The sequence below is a fragment of the Hoplias malabaricus genome, chromosome 1 (assembly GCF_029633855.1).
Source record: "Hoplias malabaricus isolate fHopMal1 chromosome 1, fHopMal1.hap1, whole genome shotgun sequence".
Lineage (NCBI taxonomy): Eukaryota > Metazoa > Chordata > Actinopteri > Characiformes > Erythrinidae > Hoplias > Hoplias malabaricus.
The window spans coordinates 69464663-69484589 of NC_089800.1; the positions used below are offsets into that span (position 1 = coordinate 69464663).

Below are 19927 nucleotides of genomic sequence, written 5' to 3' on the forward strand. Positions count from 1 at the left end.
CGCTTACTTAATAAATAAATGACGCTCTACACAAACATTATTTCCATTGTGCTGTTTTATTACTGAATATTTGTGGGAAAACGTATACACAAAAACCCGAGGGTGTATAAAAATTCAAGTAAATAAACCCCTGTGAGTGGTGATCACTGAGGGACAGCTGATAGGAAAGCTCGTATTACAAGATTGGTATTTCTAACATGAACAGGAGAATGTGTTGCAGTTCAGTTTTTTGAGTTTTACATATCACACACATTTAGCAGATTTTCAGTGTAAGCATTACATGCAGCTTCTTGTTTTCTTCATGAATACAAACATTGAAATAATTACTGATAACTATCTTTAATAGTGATAGACTACACAATGTTGCGCATGTTGGATGAACAGATGTCTACAAATGTATGTAGTTTTGAAACATAATTTTTTATTTGAATGTAGAGATTAAATTTGATCAGTATTATTACTTTGTTATTTAGTTAACTTAAGTTAACAAGTTAATACGTTATTTTGTCATAAACAATTTCCTAAATATATAAAATATTTCCTAAAAATCCAGCATTTCTAAATGGAACAATTCCATGAACAGACATTTGATGTCTTCCTTACTATCCATAATTTTGAAAATATTTCTAAACACATTGTTGTGCATGTTCTGTGAGTGTGAGTTCAAACGTCTGACTGGTACGATTGTGCATATGTGAGAGAAGAATAGCTGTGGTGTGTCAACATGCATGGCTTTGTAATTTAAACAGATTAATACAATATATAAGGAATAACAACATCCACTAGCATTCTGGATCAAAACAGAGCAGGACTGAGGGGCAATCATAAAAATGAATGAATCAAGCTTTGGATTTCAAAGACGTTGCAGCAGGACGTGGAAAATAAAGTAAAATCAACTGTACACATCTTTCCTGAACTTATGGGCCAAAGGTACATCATATAGCATAAAACAGCAGTAATAGTGAAAGGAGTTGGGGGTGGGATGACAAACAGTTGTCATTGTCAGAAAATTGATGGTTATGAAAGGCTATTCAGAAAAGAGCATGGTTCTTCATAGAACCACAGAAACACCAAAAATTCTTACATGATTCCTCTTCAGGTTGGTGGAAAATGTAATAATAAATCAACTATAAAAATCTATAAAATTTAAATAGTTCTATGTAGCCTCAAAAGGCTTCTCCTATTGTTACAACCAGAACCTTTTTTGGTGCTATATAGAAACCCTTTCATTTTGTCATGATGAATACTATTTCATTTTGTGTTTGTGGTTTTATTCAGATGCATTGTCTTCCCTCAAGAATCCGTTAAGCACCATGTTTTTTTAAAGGGTGTAGTTTTACTGAACCTTGTGTTTGTAGATCCAGGCCCAGGCCTGGATGCTCAGTGTTCAAAACAGTTTAGTAAATGTAACATACGTTTTGCACCTGGTGATTCTCTGATGAGATGAATTCGCTGTTTCAGTAGAGAGAGCACAGCTGCATTTCAGCCTTAATCCAACACAGTCACCTATAATATTTTGATACTAACAGCTAAAACCCTGAAGACTTGTGTTTTTTGGTGTGGATATTGTGGAAGTGTCGAATGCTGTGGCCCTTAACTGATGACTTTTTGCATCAGGGAAAAATCACTTTATCAAACTCCCACCTTAAGTGTTTTTTAGTGACTCCCAAGTGTGTAAAAATGCATTGTGACCTTAACGTTCAATTGCACAGATTTTGGAATATAATGATATGTAATCACAGAGGCTGTATTAAATAGTGCACTATATGGATCAAGAACTAATGGCACTGGGTGTCCAAGCAGGAGTCATAGAGCCTCGGTGTGCATGCCTGTGTTTGTGAGGTCATTTGAAAGCCAGAATAGCGTCATAGGATTTCCCTGTCCTGCACAGCTGCACGTCAGTGAAGCCGGAGGCTGTGAGCATGTGTGTGTATCGTGAGGGTGGCAGCTCTTTCCCCTCTGTCTGAACCAACATGTTCAGAGAGAAGATCTGAGCCATGATTGGACCCCTGTGATTTTCAAACAGCAATGCTTCCACCAGCAGAACACCTCCACCTACAAAGACAGAAGGAGAGAAACATACAAAATGAGTGAGAGAGAGAGAGAGAGAGAGAGAGAGAGAATAAGAAAGATAGAAGAAAGATCATTTGAGCAGGAACAGGGAGAGAGAAAATACAAAAATTATTTGACAGGTTTATACATGGTAATATGTGCCTGAAGCAGTGAAAAAAAATGTGGGCAAAAAAGTCAGGGAGAAAGAGAGACATGAATGATAATTTAATGAATTTTCAAAAAGGCACACAAGTTTCCCTCACTATGTAAAATGTAGTCAATCTGCAGAAATGTTTAGTGTCTGAAATATGCTTCTTTAATTTAGCAACTGAAGCAATGAAAAATGGAAGCTCATATTCCATCAATTACCATCATGCTATTTACATGTCTAAGTCATCACACAATCACTTCAAATTACGTGAAGTCTAATAAACTTAGTTATGTTTGTTTATTTATTTACGTATTTATTTATTTATTAAATGTCACAAAACACAATGCAGACATGTACCATTCTCCTGGCAACCACCAATCCCAGACTTGTTCATCGAAGCAGTGTTATTCGTCACTCCACAGAACACGTCTCCACTGCTCTAGAGGCCAGTGGCGGCTTGCTTTACACCACTGCATCCGACACTTTGCATTGCGCTTGAAGGTATAAGGCTTGGATGCTGCTGCTCAGTCATAGAAATCCATACCATGAAGCTCTCTATGCACTGTTCTGGAGTTAATCTGAAGTCCACAAGAAGTTGAGGTCTGTAACGACTGACTCTACAGAAAGTTGGTGACCTCTCCGCACTATGTGCCTCAGCATCCGCTGACCCTGCTCTGTCATATTAGATGGCCTACCATTTCATGGCTGAGTTGCTGTCATTCCCAATCGCTTCCACTTGTTATAATACCACTGACATTTGACTGTGGAATATTAAGTAGGAAATTTCATAACTGGACTTATTGCACAGGTGGCATCCTATCACAGTACTATGCTGAATTCACAAAGCTCCTAAAAGCGACCCATTCTTTCATAAATGTTTGTAGAAGCAGTCTGCATGCCTAGGAAGCAATTAGCTTTCAATATTCTCAAAATTAACCTTGTAGCTAAAGTAAAATATAATGAAGGAAATTTCAGGCTCCAAACAAGCTGAATTTAGTACACTACAATTAGTGTATGGGAGAAAGCTTTATTTTTAAGATGTGAAAAGGCAAAAATGACTGAAATTAATGTAAAGGATGATCTGATGGCAAACACATTAATAATTAATATATAATAATTAATTCATTCATTCATTGTAACCACTTACTGAGTTCAGGGTCCAGAGCCTACCCAGAATCATTAGGCACAAGGCAGGAACACACCCTGGAGGGGGTGCAAGTCCAACGCACACTCACACCTATGAGTTTTTGGACCGTGGGGAGAAAAACGAGCACCCGGAGGAAAGCCAAGCAGAGAACTCCTCACACACAGTCACCCGGAGCGGGACTTGAACCCACAACCTCCAGATCCCTGGAGCTGTGTGACTGCGACACTACCTGCTGCACCACCGTGCCATACACACCCATTGCATTTTAGTGTCTGGTCTCACCTGGCTGACAGGCTGCATGAATTTTCTTCAGCAGTGTCACACATTTCTCCTCCTTCCAGTCATGGATAATCCTTGCTAGGACATACAGATCAGCAGCAGGAAGGTCTTCTTCAAAAAAGTCCCCTTATACATACACACAACCACACACATTCATGTAATAATTTCTTTAAAAGGAGCCCAGAAACATGCTACAAGCTGTAGGGAAAATGTTCTTTAAATGGTATGAGAAAATAGACTGGCTATATTTTCAGAGTAAGAAATTTTTGTATCATTTTTGACATAATCTGAAAATGCTAGCCTTCCACTACATTGTATAACAAAATTCATGAGTAATAGGCCAATAGATATGCTCCAAAAACAAAAAAAAAGTTTTTAGATTCACGCTGAAAGTGGCAACAATTTTCTTCTCCTGTAGTAATAATAAAAGTTATAATAAACATATAGGGAGAAGAAAAAACTGTGATATTGGGGTACATGATGAAAAGCCAGAGATAAAATAAAATGTGTAAGAGAAATTGTTGGTTTAAAAAGTAAAATTGTTTCAGAAAACAATGATATGTAGTTAAACCACCCAATTTATGTTACCACCTGATATAGGTTTTTCAATATTTCAATAATTTAAAATACATTTTAAATGCTTGAAATTATTTCCTAAGGCTAAATCTGATGCCACTGTATTCTAATATTTAAAAAAAACAAGAGTGTGCTACCTCAAGGCATAAAAGATCTACTTTAAACAATAAATAGAAAGGGTAAGAGATAACACTATGTATCTGGAAGAAAAAGAGAGAAATAAGGTAGTTAGGTTTGTTTAATACATTGTGGATATTCCTATTTAACCGCATTTTGTTTTAATTAGGCATGTCCCAACCTTAATATAATGCTATAATTCATATAGAAAAGGAATTATAAATCATTCATTACTTGTAAGTTTGTGATGCTTGACCACTACCCCACTGACCTTCCAGAAACTGAATGGTGTCATCACTTTGACTGAAGTGTTTCTGGGCAGTTTGGACCACTTTTGGCAGGTCCAAAACAGTGACTGTAGAGGCAGGGTAAGCTTTAGCTAACTCACGGGCCAAAGCTCCAGAACAGCCTGAGGACAGATTAGATATAAAAACAGGGAAGGGAGGCATTGTTATATAATCTTGTTTATAATATTTGTTATCACATATATTTCTATTGTTTTGTTAAACTATTGAAAAGCCTACCATTTTTTGCATTTTGCCATTCCGTACTGCCGCCCTCATACACTTTACTGAAACAAATGAAGCCACATTGACCACTAAACTTCCTGTATATTAATATAAAAGGCCTATTGTACACAAAGAAACAATATTTGTTTAATAGCTGAACAATCTGGCTTAATGAAACATCTCTAACAACTTAAATTCAGGTATTTTATATAAAAAAATATGGATTTAAAAAAAAACCAGTAAAGCACTCCACAAGGGGGTACTATTGATTCATCTATGACACTGTGTATCCCTAATATCAAATTTCACCATAAATTGTAAATTGCTTTGAGATCCACACTGCTTTCTGAACATGTCAGAAGTCTTTCCTTAAAGAAAATGACAGCATAATTTCATTGATCAATGCAGGGTTATGATTCATCACTGATTATCACTTTCAACCAATGATCCACATTTCATAATTGCTTCTATTTAGCCACTGTAAGATTGTTTTCTTCTGTTAAATGTGAAATTCATGTTTGTAATTAAAAACATATTTTTATATAAAATTCAGATGATCTTTCCTCACAGTCTAATGTGTCTAACCGGTCTAATGTGTTTACGAAGCCCCAGTGTCAGTAAATGCACAAAAAAACAAACTATCTCACTCCTGTGCTAGGTCTTCTCTCTCAGTACCTAACTAAAGGTACTAAATAGGTAAATAGATCAATAATACAAATCAGATGTAAATATACAATACTGAAGGTTAAAAAAATAAATCTTTATCTTATGCAAATGAAGTGAGGTTGAGAAAGAGCCCTGTTGCGAAAAACACTGTCTGACACTGGTATGAGGTATGAGCGCAAAACTGCAGAGTGCAAAGCTACATGGAGCTGGCTAACTATCGGCAACTCAAATGTAGTATTATGCAAACTACACTAGCCAGAACTAGAACCTCTGTCAAAGCGTCGGTTTTACATTCCCCTATGGTGGAGTAGCATAGAGACGTCTTGTTTTAGTTCTGTCATGAGACTTAAAAATGAAAAAACGAGTAAGGGTAGAAAAGCTAATTTCCATATTATGAGTTATCCTAAATACCTAAATCAGGTTTCAGGACATTCTCGATTATTTGAATAGTCATGCAATCTTTTGTTGAACCATTAAGAAAAAATATATGTTTCTGTTTGGGCACTCTCCATTTACAGAACTGCTCTTCACTGAAATGTATTATTAGCATTTTTTAACACTTTCAGTTGTATATTATGAAGTATACTGACATTAAAAATTGACATATTTTCAGTATTTTTTAAAATTAAATAAAATGTAAGCTTCTAAACATTTTTCACTGAAGATAATCTGAACAGTTATTTCCTTTAATCGTGGCTTTGAACACTTTTTAAGCATGAATAAGCTGCAAATAAATTGCTCAAATGCACAGCAGCAGTGTTTAGTGATTTAGAAAACAAAAGATAAGGTCCATTTCTCATAGGATTCACTGTGGATAAATGCCGAAGTTTGCACAGTCACAACAAAATAGCCATAAGCAATGTAGTATGTCATTCACTACTAATCTGAATAAGGGTGTCACAGTTAATTAATTATAATCATACACAAGATAAGATGTAAAATATCCTATGCCAATCCATTAGAGCTTCACATACGGCCCACCCCACTCTCTTCCTACTGGCAGCCACACAATTTCAGTTGTTCAAATCCTACAGCCTACAACACCTCCATTAAAATGATTAATTGGACCATTACATATTGCTAAATGTGACTGATGTCAACTGTTTTATGCACATATTTGATTCAAAAATATAGGTTTTACTATTTAAAATAAGTTTATATTCTTACTGACATAAAAAGACAAAATTAATGTAATTCTTAACTCATGAGTATATCCCTAAGCCACTAACATTAGCAATTTACAGAACAATTGATAAAAAATATAAAATATAATAATAATTAATTTCTGCCACAATATCACAATGAAATACTGATGGACACAAACTACAGCTCTTTACTCCTACACACCGTTACACAGAAAATGCATTCAGAGAATATTTGAGTTACTGCCACTGTTATGTCCTGCAATATGCTGGTTTGTAACATGTGCCTATCATTATTAGAAGATATTACCTTTAAATTAAAATTAAATGAAAAGGGTCTAATTGTGGATGCTGTCAGCTGCCAGTTAGGCTAATTAAACCATAGACTGTAACATTTAGTATCACAACAGGGGAGGGTCTCTTGTGGTGACTGGGTTTCAGTTACCCTAGGATTATGTATGATTCATGAGCACCAACTACAAAAAATAGGTTAACAGAATTAATAAAATAGTCCTGTTAAAACATTAACATGTCAACTTTAACATATAAATATGTATAGTATAATGATTGAAAAAACTGGACAAAATAGTGTATTAATTTTTAAAAATATATATATTTTTAACATGGTATTCCTGTTTCACATTATAAATTATTTTATTTTGCACCCTTTTCTACTTTTAATTGCCGTTTTGTATTTATAAATGCACTATTAAGGACAGTTTCTCAATATCATGTACTCTGTGGAGTTAAAGGAGCAATCTGTAAGATATTTACTGTACTTGGTCATTAAATGTCCATAAATAAATCAATAAAATAAAATAAAAGTGCCCAGTCCGGAGTGAAGCTCCTGTGACCCCCTCCAAGGGCCTGCCTGTGATCCCTCCCTCTGGCCAATCATTTTACAGTCCAAACCCAACGCTGCCAAGTCTACAAACATAGTATCTTTCAGCCATGAAATGTGTAGAGAGTTACAAGACTCAAAAAGCCCCATTGGCCTTCTAAAAATCCAGACAAGAGACAGAGTAAAATGAGAGGAAATATCGGCCTTGTGATTGAAAGCTTGAGGCAGGTATAGAAGCAGCAACACTAGCTACAGAACAGAGCCAAAGCTGGCAAATTTTCTCCTGATCATGTAACATCAAATCATTTCTGAAAAGAATATATTAGTACAGACACCTATGTATAGATTAAAAAGAGTAAACAAAGAGAAATGAGTAAAGAAAGTGAGGCATAGCAACGTTTAAAAGGTGTTAGGACTGAAAATTGTAAATACACACAACAAATATAAGCGTAAGGTGGTTTAGAGAGTAAATTCTTGTAAACACAAGGAAAACGGCCGAGGACCTTTCCATTTTTGCATTTCACTTAAGTAGGTAAATGTTTAATGACATCACATACAATTTGTTTGTGTGATTTAAACTGATGAACTAGAATAACAGTTGCTTCAAAAAGCTATAACGCTAGCTTCGGCTCTTCTCTTAAAGTGGAACAGAGAATTGAAGAAGCTGGCGATTAACGGCAATAAGACTTGTAAAGGGAGACATGTAAGGTGGAACGAAATGTTTGACTATTAAAATTGTGAATAAGAAGCAAAGATCTGCATCCTAAATGACATTTATAATAGAAGGGAAAATCGATAAGTAACCCTAGCCTTGTCTAGTCTAAAATATTTAAGGTGGATTTGGCCAGTAAAGGCTGGTAAATGCAGGGAAATGGCGGCCGCTCATTTCACTTTATTGTCTTCTTCTTGCATAGGTAGATGTTTTAATGAAATGATGAACACTTTTCTGTGTAAATATTTTGATTATGGCACATTCTTCTTAGCTATGATGGTCCAATGTTCTTAAACTCGTTTAAACTTGTTTGTTCATTCGGTTGTCCTCAAACTGGCAACCTGGTCTAGCTTTATGTCTGAGGAAGAGGGGGAAGAGGAAAACGGCACTCTCCACTGTTTTCAAAACTGAATTAAACAAACCGGATTCCAAAAAAGTTGGAACACTAAACAAATTGTGAATAAAAACTGAATGCAATGATGTGGAGATGACAAATGTCAATATTTTATTCGTAATAGAACATAGATGACAGATCAAAAGTTTAATCTGAGTAAATGTAACATTATAAAAGAAAAATATGTTGATTCAAAATTTCACAGTGTCAACAAATCCCAAAAAAGTTGGGACAAGTAGCAATAAGTGGCTGGAAAAAAAGAAATTGAGTATATAACGAACAGCTGGAAGACCAATTAAGACTAATTAGGTCAATTGACAACATGATTGGGTATAAAAAGAGCTTCTCGGAGTGTCAGTGTCTTTCTGAAGCCAAGATGGTAAGAGGATCACCAATTCCACCATTGTTGCGCAGAAGAATAGGGCATCAATACCAGAATGGTTTAACCCAGCATAAAATAGCAAAGATTTTTAAGTTTGATCTGTGATTTATGTTCTATCCTGAATATAATATTAGATGTTGGCACCTCCACATCATTGCATTCAGTTTTTATTCACAATGTGTTTAGTGTTTAGTCCAACTTTTTTGGAATCCGGTTTGTAGATCCAATTTTAAACAATTGGCGTCAGTATTACACATTGCTCCTTTAAACTACATTATTATTTATTTTATGAAAAACAGAAAAGTTGAAAGTAATGCCACCACACACCTCCAACATCTACAATGGACTTAAAGCTGGACAGGTCAAAGGCAGTTACGATGTCATGGCCATCAATGACCCACGTACAGTTCATCAGTCCCATAAACTTCAGCATCTCTTCCTCTGACCTGAAAAAAATGAGTTTTAGATTGGCACAGTAGAAAACTGAGAGTCATGCTCACAGTTTTTGCCATCTGTTAAACAGTGTTATTATATTATATTATTTTTATTGGGTGAGCCGGTTTTAGGGCTGGAAAATACAGAGGCTGATACTTAAAACTATACTCTTTTACTGAATTCTGATCAAATGCTAAAGTTTGCTGTGCCAGATTACCAGGCATTTGTAATTGTGTTGGTATGTAAACAGTCATCTACAGGCAGTTCATCAGCTAAATTATTGTTATTAATGAAAAATAAAAATGCATAAATGTAAAAACAATTAATCTTTCATGTATAGTATTTGACAGTTTTCTTTTGTTATCATTAATTGGCCTCTGTATATACCAGCAGTCACACACAAACTACTTAAAATGGCTCATTTGTTTGTATTTGTAGCTTCATACACATATACATACACAGTGGGAGTAGAGATGGGTAAGCACTATGACCTCAAATTTTCTGTCTCAATGCACAAACCCACAAGGAAAGGGACACACTCACCCTCCTACAATAACACACAAGCGTACACACACACGCACACAATGATGGCAGCCTGTCAACAAGACTCAAATCTAAGCCCCTAATTTCCTCAGTACAAAATCTATGACCCAGAAACTGTCACGAAACATCACATCACTGTGGTTAAAAGACAAAATAATTAAATAACACACTTCGCCTGATTGATCCTGCTATCGCCACTGTGTGAACTGGGGAGGTTTTCAATGAAATCCTCAGCAAAAGAGATTTAAAAACACAATAAAATTAAATTAAATTTAAAAGCCTCCAACTGTTTTATTAAACTGCTTAATGCAATAATCCTTTTAGGAAACTGAACTTTTACCAGACATTACCATTGCATAGCATTATTATCAATTATTATGATTTTCCACAAGTCTGTTAGCAGAAAATCTAACTGCCTCTATAAGAACAAATTCATATCACCTGTGTCTAGCTTTTGAGACCTGAACTCACCTGTAGATTGCAGAGAAAATGTCTTCTGATGAGAAACCAAAGGTTTTTTCATTTTGATTCTTTCCTTCCCTGAAAATTCAAAATATAACTTATGTCAACATGCATTTTACACAAAAATAAACAATTTATAACAGCATCTGTTGCATTTTCATGTTACCAATATATAATCAGATGCAATGTGTTAGTGAAAGCCCAGGCCCAAAATTCACATCGAGTATGCCTTACCTGACAGCATCCACCATATTGTTCCAGAGTGGGTAGATGGTCTGAGACTGGTAGATGATCATGTCATGAAGTGATTTAGGGCTGGCCTTGGCAAGATATAGGTTAGCAACATCAGTACTGCTGTAATAAGCTTGAGGAGAGAAGACACACAAGACCATAAAATATACTAGATTTTATAAAAGACTAAAATATAAAAGAATAAAATATTTACCAAGTAGATCTTAATGAGAAGCTCAAAAAATTGTCTTTTCATTAAATATGCAGGGGCCACTCCTGCATTATTAATAAAGACTATTAGGGAGCAAAAGAGACTGATCTAAATTTAAATCCCCTAATTGGAGCCAACTGTGTAGTATGAAAATGAAGAATATTTTCAGATTTTAAACAATAAAGAAGTTCTCAGGCTGGTATTTATTTCAGATCTGGATCCATTTCACTTCTCAGCACAAGAAACCGATGACAAAGATATGACTAACTTGCCATGAACACCACACAGTGTAAAGGAAAAGGTAATCAGGAAAATTATTTTAGCATTCTAGTAAGTTTACCTGTCCTGAAATTTAGCTCCACCCACAGTAAAGTCATCTGTCATAGCTCCATCTATAGTAAACTCAGCTGCCTGAGCACTAACACCACCCACCATAAACTCAACTATCCTAAGAGCAAGCTCCAGCCAAAGAAAATTTTGTGGAGTGTTGGCTCCACCCACAGTAAAATCACCTGTGCCCTCTGTAAGCTCCACCTCCAGGATCTCAATGCCCACCAGAACGTCAAGGAGTCGTTCCATGCCATCTTCACTGGTGCTGAGCTCCAGCGCAACCTCAGCTGCACTCAGGGGCTTCTGGGAATGCAGGAGCAGGTCAAACACACCCAGCTCACATGCTGAAAAAATCACCTGAAGAGGGGAACAATAATAAATTACTTAAAAGCTTAGGGTACAACATGAACGTGGACAAAAGTATTGGGACACACCTCCAAATCATTGAATGCAGGAGTTTCATTCAGTCCCATTGCCACAGTTGTTTAATGTCAAGCATCTATTCTCACTGAAAACCTCACTGAATTAAAGCATTGTGCTGTAGTATGATGCCACTGTTCCAACAAGTCGGTTTGTGAAATATTTTCCATACTAGATATTCCATGATCAACTGTGAATGGTATTACTGAAAAGAAAGCATTTAGGAACCACAGCAATTCAGCCACAATGTTGCAGACCATGTAAATTTGCAGAATGGTGTCACAAGTGCTGAGGTACACAGTCAGTAAAAAGTCAACAGCTCTCTACTGACTCAACAGCTGCCAATTTCCAAACCTGCTGTAACAGCTGCAAAGGAGAAATCAACCCCATATTAATGCTTGTGCCATTTAGAATGGGTGCTAAAAAAGCTCCTGTATGTGTAATGTGTATGTGTCGCAATATTGTTGTCCCTACAGTGTAACTACAACTAAATCTCAGTCGTGCAATTGGGAGGTTTGTTCATTAAGGCCATTGGGTGACACACCACCAAAAGGGAGGAATTGTTTTTCACTCTCAGTCCACCACAGTATTAACCCACAGTTGTTTATTATTATATTGTCCCACATCTTAGTATCATAGTCCAAATAGATTTATGTTTTGTACAGTCCTGCCTCTGAGTACCACAGCCCCTGACACCACTCATAGACTCTCACATAAATGCTCCTTATTTTGGAGCTGCAGGGCCTTCTGTTAATTCCCTAAAGGGGTCTGGGACGGCTTTAGCCAACTTTCTCTCATACACAACATGAGGCATGTTCCAAATGCCCCTCTACTTAATCACTACACAATGAAGTATATAGTGAATAGGGCACCGATTAATTTCAGGCATAACCCTGCACGGATAATTGGAGTAGCCAGTCATGTAGAAAGAGCAGCTAAGAAACTCCTGCTCCTAATATACAATGTCATCTGAAGACTGAAGAGTTAAAAATGTATAGAATTGTATATGAGTACTGACTGGTCTCTCTTTAAATTACTTGTGAGGATGACTAAATGAGAATTTTATTGATTGTTCAGATACTGTAAAGACAATGTAACTTTATTAAAAGAAGACCCTTATAATTAGGTCCTTGATATAGATATCCAAAAATACTATACAGTATGCAGATAAAGAAAATGATTTATGTTTTAAGTTTGGATCTAGTAGTTATTGATTGTATTTCTACATGATGTGACCACAGAAATAAAACTTAGCATGTTAGATGACAGTGACAGTGATTCATTTATATAATGCAATGTGCCAGTTGTCTAGATGGGCTAGCTCCTAATTTACCCAATGAACAAGCCGTCATCTCAACTATTGCTCCTTTGAAAGATTTGGCAGAGGTCACCCCTGTCGCAATTAGATATTTTCTCCCAGTCTATAGTATCAGTAACTACGTAAATATGAAAATGTTGGTTATTGCTTAAATGGATCCTTTAGACTAGCAATACACTTTTAAAACAAAGCTGTTTGTGTGCTGCTTCAGTGTGCAGTCTGTTTGCTTCATGTATTCATGACTGGCACAAACCCAAATGACTCAGGACATGCAAGGAAACACTGAGACACAGCTATATGAAGGAGCATCATTCTACCACCCCATGAGTCAAATAAACTTACTGACCTCTCAAAATTTACCCTGAAATGCATGAGATATTCTTAATGCGATGGACATAGACTAACCTTGGACACTCTGAAGCCATTGAAATACTCCAGAAGTTTGAAAGGATAGTCCAGTTCACTTTGAGACAGATGCTCCGCCATCATGTAAAATATTTCCTCTGGATTCAACAAGAAACATGATTAAACATTATCAAAATGTGAGTTTCTGCAGTTGACACAATGCTATCCATTCCGTAAAAACAAATATTCACAGCTCAAAAAAGTAATCTAACCTGTAATAATAGTTCTGAAGTTATGAATTTTATAATTTACTGTGTAAAATGAGAGATGTAGTGATGACTCATGCCAAAACAAACCAGCATCCCCATAAGAGGCTTTTTGTGGAATCAAATATATATAAATAATTGCTTTTGTAGGATTGATTAAAAAAAATTTAATTGGTATTCTTACTGCAATTGTTGCATGACTAACAAAAATATACTTCTAAATTTGGTAACCATTTGGCAGCTAGAATTGACTGAGAGCTTGTCTAGGATATATTTACTCCATAAGCGAACACTATAGACAATAACATTTCAAGTATTACTACATTACCATTATACACATCATATATACACCCCAGGTCAGGCATTGCCAATTAAGGCTTTTTTGACAGACACAGTAATACAAAAATCTGCACAGCCATTGCACATCAAAATATTAAAGGCAAATCTTTGCAGCGACTTAGACCAAAGTGTTTCAGTGAGTTACATAATGCCATTTGAGATAACTGGACATAGGTCTGCACACAGGAAAAAAACCCTGTTGCATAACCAATGAAATCTAAATGTGGCAGATGTGACAAAATTACTCTGGTTTTATTAAAAAAATGAATTTGAGGTGCCAATCGCCTTATATTCCCCAGACTGAACTGTACATTGTTTTGTATTACCATGTCTCACTAATGTCTGATGAGATCTCTGAAGGCATTCACCTGAATGACTGACAGCTCCTACCAAAATAAATGATTTCTTTACACCTTCTTATATTCCTTTACAAGCATAAATTCGTGCTATTTAACGATGCATAACTGAAAAAATACTATGTCTTAATTACAGTTTTCTATCAAATAAAACAAATTGGTTTGTTGCAATTTAATAATAATGGAATTGGTTTCTTATTCAGCAGCATCATAACTCCTATTTTCCGTTCCACCTTAAATGTGCAGTAGTGACATTCAGCTGCTCGAGGCCCCGGATACTAGCAGCAGTACAATTTAAGGTGGAACTAGAAATTAGGAAAAACAAGCCAACTTCAGCTCCATTGGTATTTAGCTGTACTTACCAAAACACAAAACACTCAGCGCTGTCGCTAATCCCGTTTTCACGACAAAAGCCCAAAAAAAATACTGTTTTAGACGCTTACCAGGTGAATACTATGAACCAGAGCTGTTCTGAAATATCAAATAAACTGACAGCTCGTCGCAGCTCCTGTCGTGCTCTCCTGCTTTGAGCGGTTGAAGTTGAACTTGCAGTCTTGTAGTTTCATCGCAAGATGGCGCCCGAACACAAGCAGTACTTATTCGGTGTAGCGTCAAAAGTCGTGAGTGCTAAATGTTGTTTTGTGATTCTTACGAGATATCGCGTCTAACAGTCAGCATTGAAATTTGAAGGTGAGCCGTATTTTAAATGTTGATCATTTTTATATTTATCTTCATTAAAATACGTTTTTAAAAACTCATAAACCACTCGTAATATTTAAGCATTGTTCACAAATGTACGGTATTATGATAAAATATGTAAATAATGTATTTAATTACTTTTACTTATTTCTTTATGTTCTAAATATAGTGTATGTGTTATTACATTATATGTATTTTTTCAGGTATTTTAGTCAACAATCCACAAATGTTTAATTACAACCAAACATTTTATCATCTGGGCGGCACGGTGGCGCAGCAGGTAGTGTCGCAGTCACACAGCTCCAGGGGCCTGGAGGTTGTGGGTTCGATTCCCGCTCCGGGTGACTGTCTGTGAGGAGTTTGTGTGTTCTCCCCGTGTCCGCGTGGGTTTCCTCCGGGTGCTCCGGTTTCCTCCCACAGTCCAAAAACACACGTTGCAGGTGGATTGGCGACTCGAAAGTGTCCGTAGGTGTGAGTGAATGTGTGTGTGTCTGTGTTGCCCTGTGAAGGACTGGCGCCCCCTCCAGGGTGTATTCCCGCCTTGCGCCCGATGATTCCAGGTAGGCTCTGGACCCCCCGCGACCCTAAATTGGATAAGCGGTTACAGATAATGGATTTTATCATCTGAACATCACTTATTTATGTACAGGGGTTACACAATGAAACTGAAACACCTGTCATTTTAGTGTGGGAGGTTTCATGGCTAAACTGGAGCAGCCTGGTGGCCAATCTTCATTAATTGCACATTGCACCAGTAAGACCATGTGCATCCAATGGTTCAAACATTGTATCCTGAAGGCGGTGCCGTGTATCAGGACGACAATGCACCAATACACACAGCAAGACTGGTGAAAGATTGGTTTGATGAACATGAAAGTGAAGTTGAACATCTCCCATGGCCTGCACAGTCACCAGATCTAAATATTATTGAGCCACTTTGGGGTGTTTTGGAGGAGTGAGTCAGGAAACGTTTTCCTCCACCAGCATCACGTAGTGACCTGGCCACTATCCTGCAAGAAGAATGGCTTAAAATCCCTCTGACCACTGTGCAGGACTTGTATATGTCATTGCCAAGATGAATTCACGCAGTATTAACCACAAAAGGAGGCCCTACACCATACTAATAAATTATTGTGGTCTAAAACCAGATGTTTCTGTTTCATTGTCCAACCCCTGTACAAGTAACATATTCAAAATTTTTAAAACCTTTAAACCAGAGCATTTTGAAATACCTGAGTATTATCCACATTTTTTCACTTACTTGTTCCTCTCTGTTGGTCCTGCTCCTGTTCTGCTTCGTTTTTGCTTACAAATTACACCTCTCATTTGAAGCATTTATTTATTTCAGAATTAAACAATCCAAAAATAGAAGAAGGGAGACATATAAACATGATTATAAATGTTGGATGTTTCAAGTTTTTCCACCCTAGTGCAAAATATGAATCCATATTTTATGGATTTCTTTTTGGGCTCTAGACATGTTAGATAACACATTGAAATGTGTTAATACATATATATTTGTCATGTTAATATATAAAGTTTGTGTATTGCATGTATAAATGTATTTTTTTGGCTCTTCCTTAAAAGCGATATTACTGTCATCTTTTCCCCTGTCTGATGTGGTAGGCTCAGCGTGGTCTTATAAAACCGTTCAGCTCATTATGACGTGAATAATTCAGACGAAAAGAAGGGACTATTTTCTCATAGGATTTAAGTTTCATGTGAAGTGATTCCTAACGCATATGAAGTTATGTCTGTATTTGAGACCTCTCGTTGTTGGAGACGATAAAATTATTTAAACATTACCATTAGGAAGCTGTGGCAGGGGCACTTTTGCTTCAAGCAAGGCAAAATTGTATGGTGTGTGTGGGTGTGGGGGTAAATTACTAATTTACCAAGACAATTATTAGCCCTAAAGTAGCATATCACCACGTTTTATTCCAAATCATTTTGGAACATTTCTATAGATCAATATTGACATGAAATTTTCACACAGTTTGAAGGACAGCTGCTCTGTTCAAATGATTTAAACTAAACATCCACAATTTTTTTTTAATTGAACAGTTACAGTGTATTGTATTTATATTTTTCTAAATTAAACTGCACATCTTGTATCTTCACAGCACAGACAATTGCCTTCAGATGACCCTAAAGATAAAAGTCTAAGGGGGTCAGATCGGGAGACCTTGGGGGCCATTCAACTGGCCCACAACGACCAATCCACTTTCCAGGAAACTGTTCATCTAGGAATGCTCTGACCTGACACCCATAATGTGGTGGTGCACCATCTTGCTGGAAAAGCTCAGGGAACAGGCCAGCTTCAGTGCATAAAGAGGGAAACACATCATCATGTAGCAATTTTGCATATCCAGTGGCCTTGAGGCTTCCATTGATGAATAATGGCCCCACTATCTTTGTACCCCATATACCACACCATACCATTAAGATGTGCATCACCTGAAACTATGGATACTGGAAGCCTGAGCTAGCATTTCTCCTGTGGTGTTGCTATCAGTGTGTGAGGAGTGGGAGAAGAGGGTTGAATTGACAATCCGACACAATGGGCAGCACTTTGAACACATTTTATAAGTGGTCAGAGACTTGTAAATAACTCATGAAAGAATAAACCATTGTTACCATTGTTTTTCTTGTGAAATTCCCAATAAGTTTGATGTGTCACATGACCCTCTTCCCATTGAAAAAACAAAAGTTGGATCCAAAATGGCCGAATTAAAAATGGCCGCCATGGTCACCACCCATCTTGAAAAGTTTCCCACCTCCCATATACTAATGTGCCACAAACAGGAAGTTAATATCACCAACCATTCCCATTTTATTAAGGTGTATCGGTAACCGCTTATCCAATTCAGGGTCGCGGTGGGTCCAGAGCCTACCTGGAATCATTGGGCACAAGGCAGGAATACACCCTGGAGGGGGCGCCAGTCCTTCACAGGGCAACACAGACACGAACACTTTTAAGTCGCCAATCCACTTACCGACGTGTGTTTTTGGACTGCGGGAGAAAACCGGAGCACCCGGAGGAAACCCACGCGGACATGGGGAGAATACACCAAACTCCTCACAGACAGTCACCCGGAGCGGGAATCGAACACACAACCTCCAGGCCTGGAGCTGTGTGACACTACCTGCTGCGCCACCGTGCCGCCAAAAATAGTTCACCATAGTTAAATTATTATGGTAAACTAAGTGCTAGCTGCTTCCCTCTCTTTGGATTTACAGAATTTAGCAAACACCGTGTGTCACTCAATTCAACCCAGAGACAGTTTCACCACAGTAGGATGTAGGATGCATACTTTTACATAGGTTTCCACTCAGCTCACAGAAAATACCTGAGATTATATTGACAGGGGTGTGACTTACAAGTTACTCATGGTTCTGTTCAGACTCAGCTTTGCCCTGCAGGTATTCACAAGTGTGTGAAAGGGCCTGTGGCTCCCTTTTGGGAACTGGGCCTTAGAATATTGATTTATAAAGGCAATTACCTGCTCTGCTCCCCTTCATGAGGCACTTAAAGCAAGTGTTGGAAGTTCTGGTACCCCATATCTTGACCTAGGGCTTCAATATAAATGGTGGCAGGAGAGTTGGTTTGTTCCCAGTCAGGAAATTACCTTCCTTGTACTGAAAATGAACGGTCTCATTCTTTGTCACCCTCTTCTCCTAATAGAACCTACCTATATAGATCTTGCCGTTTTGCGCTGAATGGGTTTCACTTTGTCACTGGCCCCTGTTGGCCTGTTATGAATGAAGAATATTTAGGGTTAGGTGCAATAGCCATCTATGCCAATTTCACCATCCCATGTGGGTGACACCTTCAGCATTTGTGATACTGGAAAACTGACTTGTGATGGAGGCAGAGTGTGTTTGAGGAAGGTGGGGATAATGAATGCGTCACTCAGTGGTTGGGGCACAGTGTTTGAAGGCAGGGCAATCAATGGCTTATGGCTATTGTTCTTTAACAACATGCAATTATTTCCACTGTGAGCAATTCATGTTCTGGGCCATGTGAACAACCGAGCTGAAGGGAGCAACTCGGAAGGAAAAGCTCTGTATGTTCTGTGTATGGGGTGTTGTCAGTAAGATCTGAGAGACATATGGAAGACTTGCTATCTCACACCATCTATTCTTCTTGCTCACAAACAGCAATGCACCATGTGTGAATGCATTTGGCAATGGGTCGCCCTTTTACATCTTTCCTTTTTAAGCCTCATATGGTGCTTTTCCAGCGCATGGTACCTATTTGACTCAGCTCGGCAAGCCTCGACACGCTTTTCAGCCCTGGTCCATTAGCACAGCTCCCCTGTGAAATGTAGCTGGTGACATCGCAAAATCCCATCTGTAATGGGAACAGGCTTTGGAAACTACAACAGTGGTGGTAACAAACTGTTTACTCATCATGTATTAGCATGTTGTTTAAGGGATCTTTTGTTTGTCTTTTTTGGGACAGAGTTTGTCTTTTTTTTTTTTTTTTTTTGACATTTACATTTATGGCATTTTCGCAGAAACTCTTATACAAAGCGACTTACAAGGTTACTGGTATTACAGGTAGGCCAACGCAGTGTTAGGGGTCTTGGCCAAGGACTCTTATTTGTGTAGCACAGAGTGTTTGCCCAGACCTGGAATCAAACACGTCTCTCAGATGGGAGCCATTGGTGTTACCACTGTACTGCACAAACTACGTTTTTATTCCTTGTTGCAAATCTGCCTCTTGCTGGAGTTTTTGTCAGCCACCAATGCAAGGAGCGTTTGAATATTTTCAAAAGACCACAGCACAGTTTTATGAGCTTTGATTTGGATAAAAACAAATGTGATCTCTGTGTAGAGATTGATAGATTTTACTAATGGTTTGTAGGCTGTTTCTTTGGCCAGATGGGGTTCTGGAGGATTTCACGTCACCTTTAGTCCTTACACGGCTCACTTGGAACCACATGCAAGCAAGTACTAAAACATTACCAGTTCCAAGTTCATGATTCGTCTAATAGAAAA

At 37.6% G+C, this 19927-nt stretch overlaps 1 protein-coding gene across 3 annotated transcripts; it reads right to left on the minus strand.

Moving 5' to 3' along the window:
- Positions 1–54: 54 nt before the first annotated feature.
- Positions 55–14751, minus strand: asmt2 (acetylserotonin O-methyltransferase 2). Of its 3 annotated transcripts, none has more exons than XM_066682439.1 (9): positions 14668–14751; positions 13324–13421; positions 11363–11537; positions 10643–10772; positions 10418–10486; positions 9296–9414; positions 4594–4731; positions 3633–3755; positions 55–2055 (listed from the first exon to the last, which is right to left on the minus strand). In XM_066682439.1, the coding sequence occupies exons 2-9, from the start codon at positions 13405–13407 to the stop codon at positions 1844–1846; spliced, it is 1050 nt and encodes a 349-aa protein (XP_066538536.1). In that variant the 5' UTR covers positions 13408–13421; positions 14668–14751; the 3' UTR covers positions 55–1843. The 3 variants fall into 3 exon arrangements, with proteins under 3 accessions (XP_066538536.1, XP_066538520.1, XP_066538529.1); XM_066682423.1 differs by having other exon boundaries at positions 3633–3707; positions 14587–14745; XM_066682432.1 differs by having other exon boundaries at positions 14587–14745.
- Between the last annotated feature and the right edge of the window lie 5176 nt (positions 14752–19927).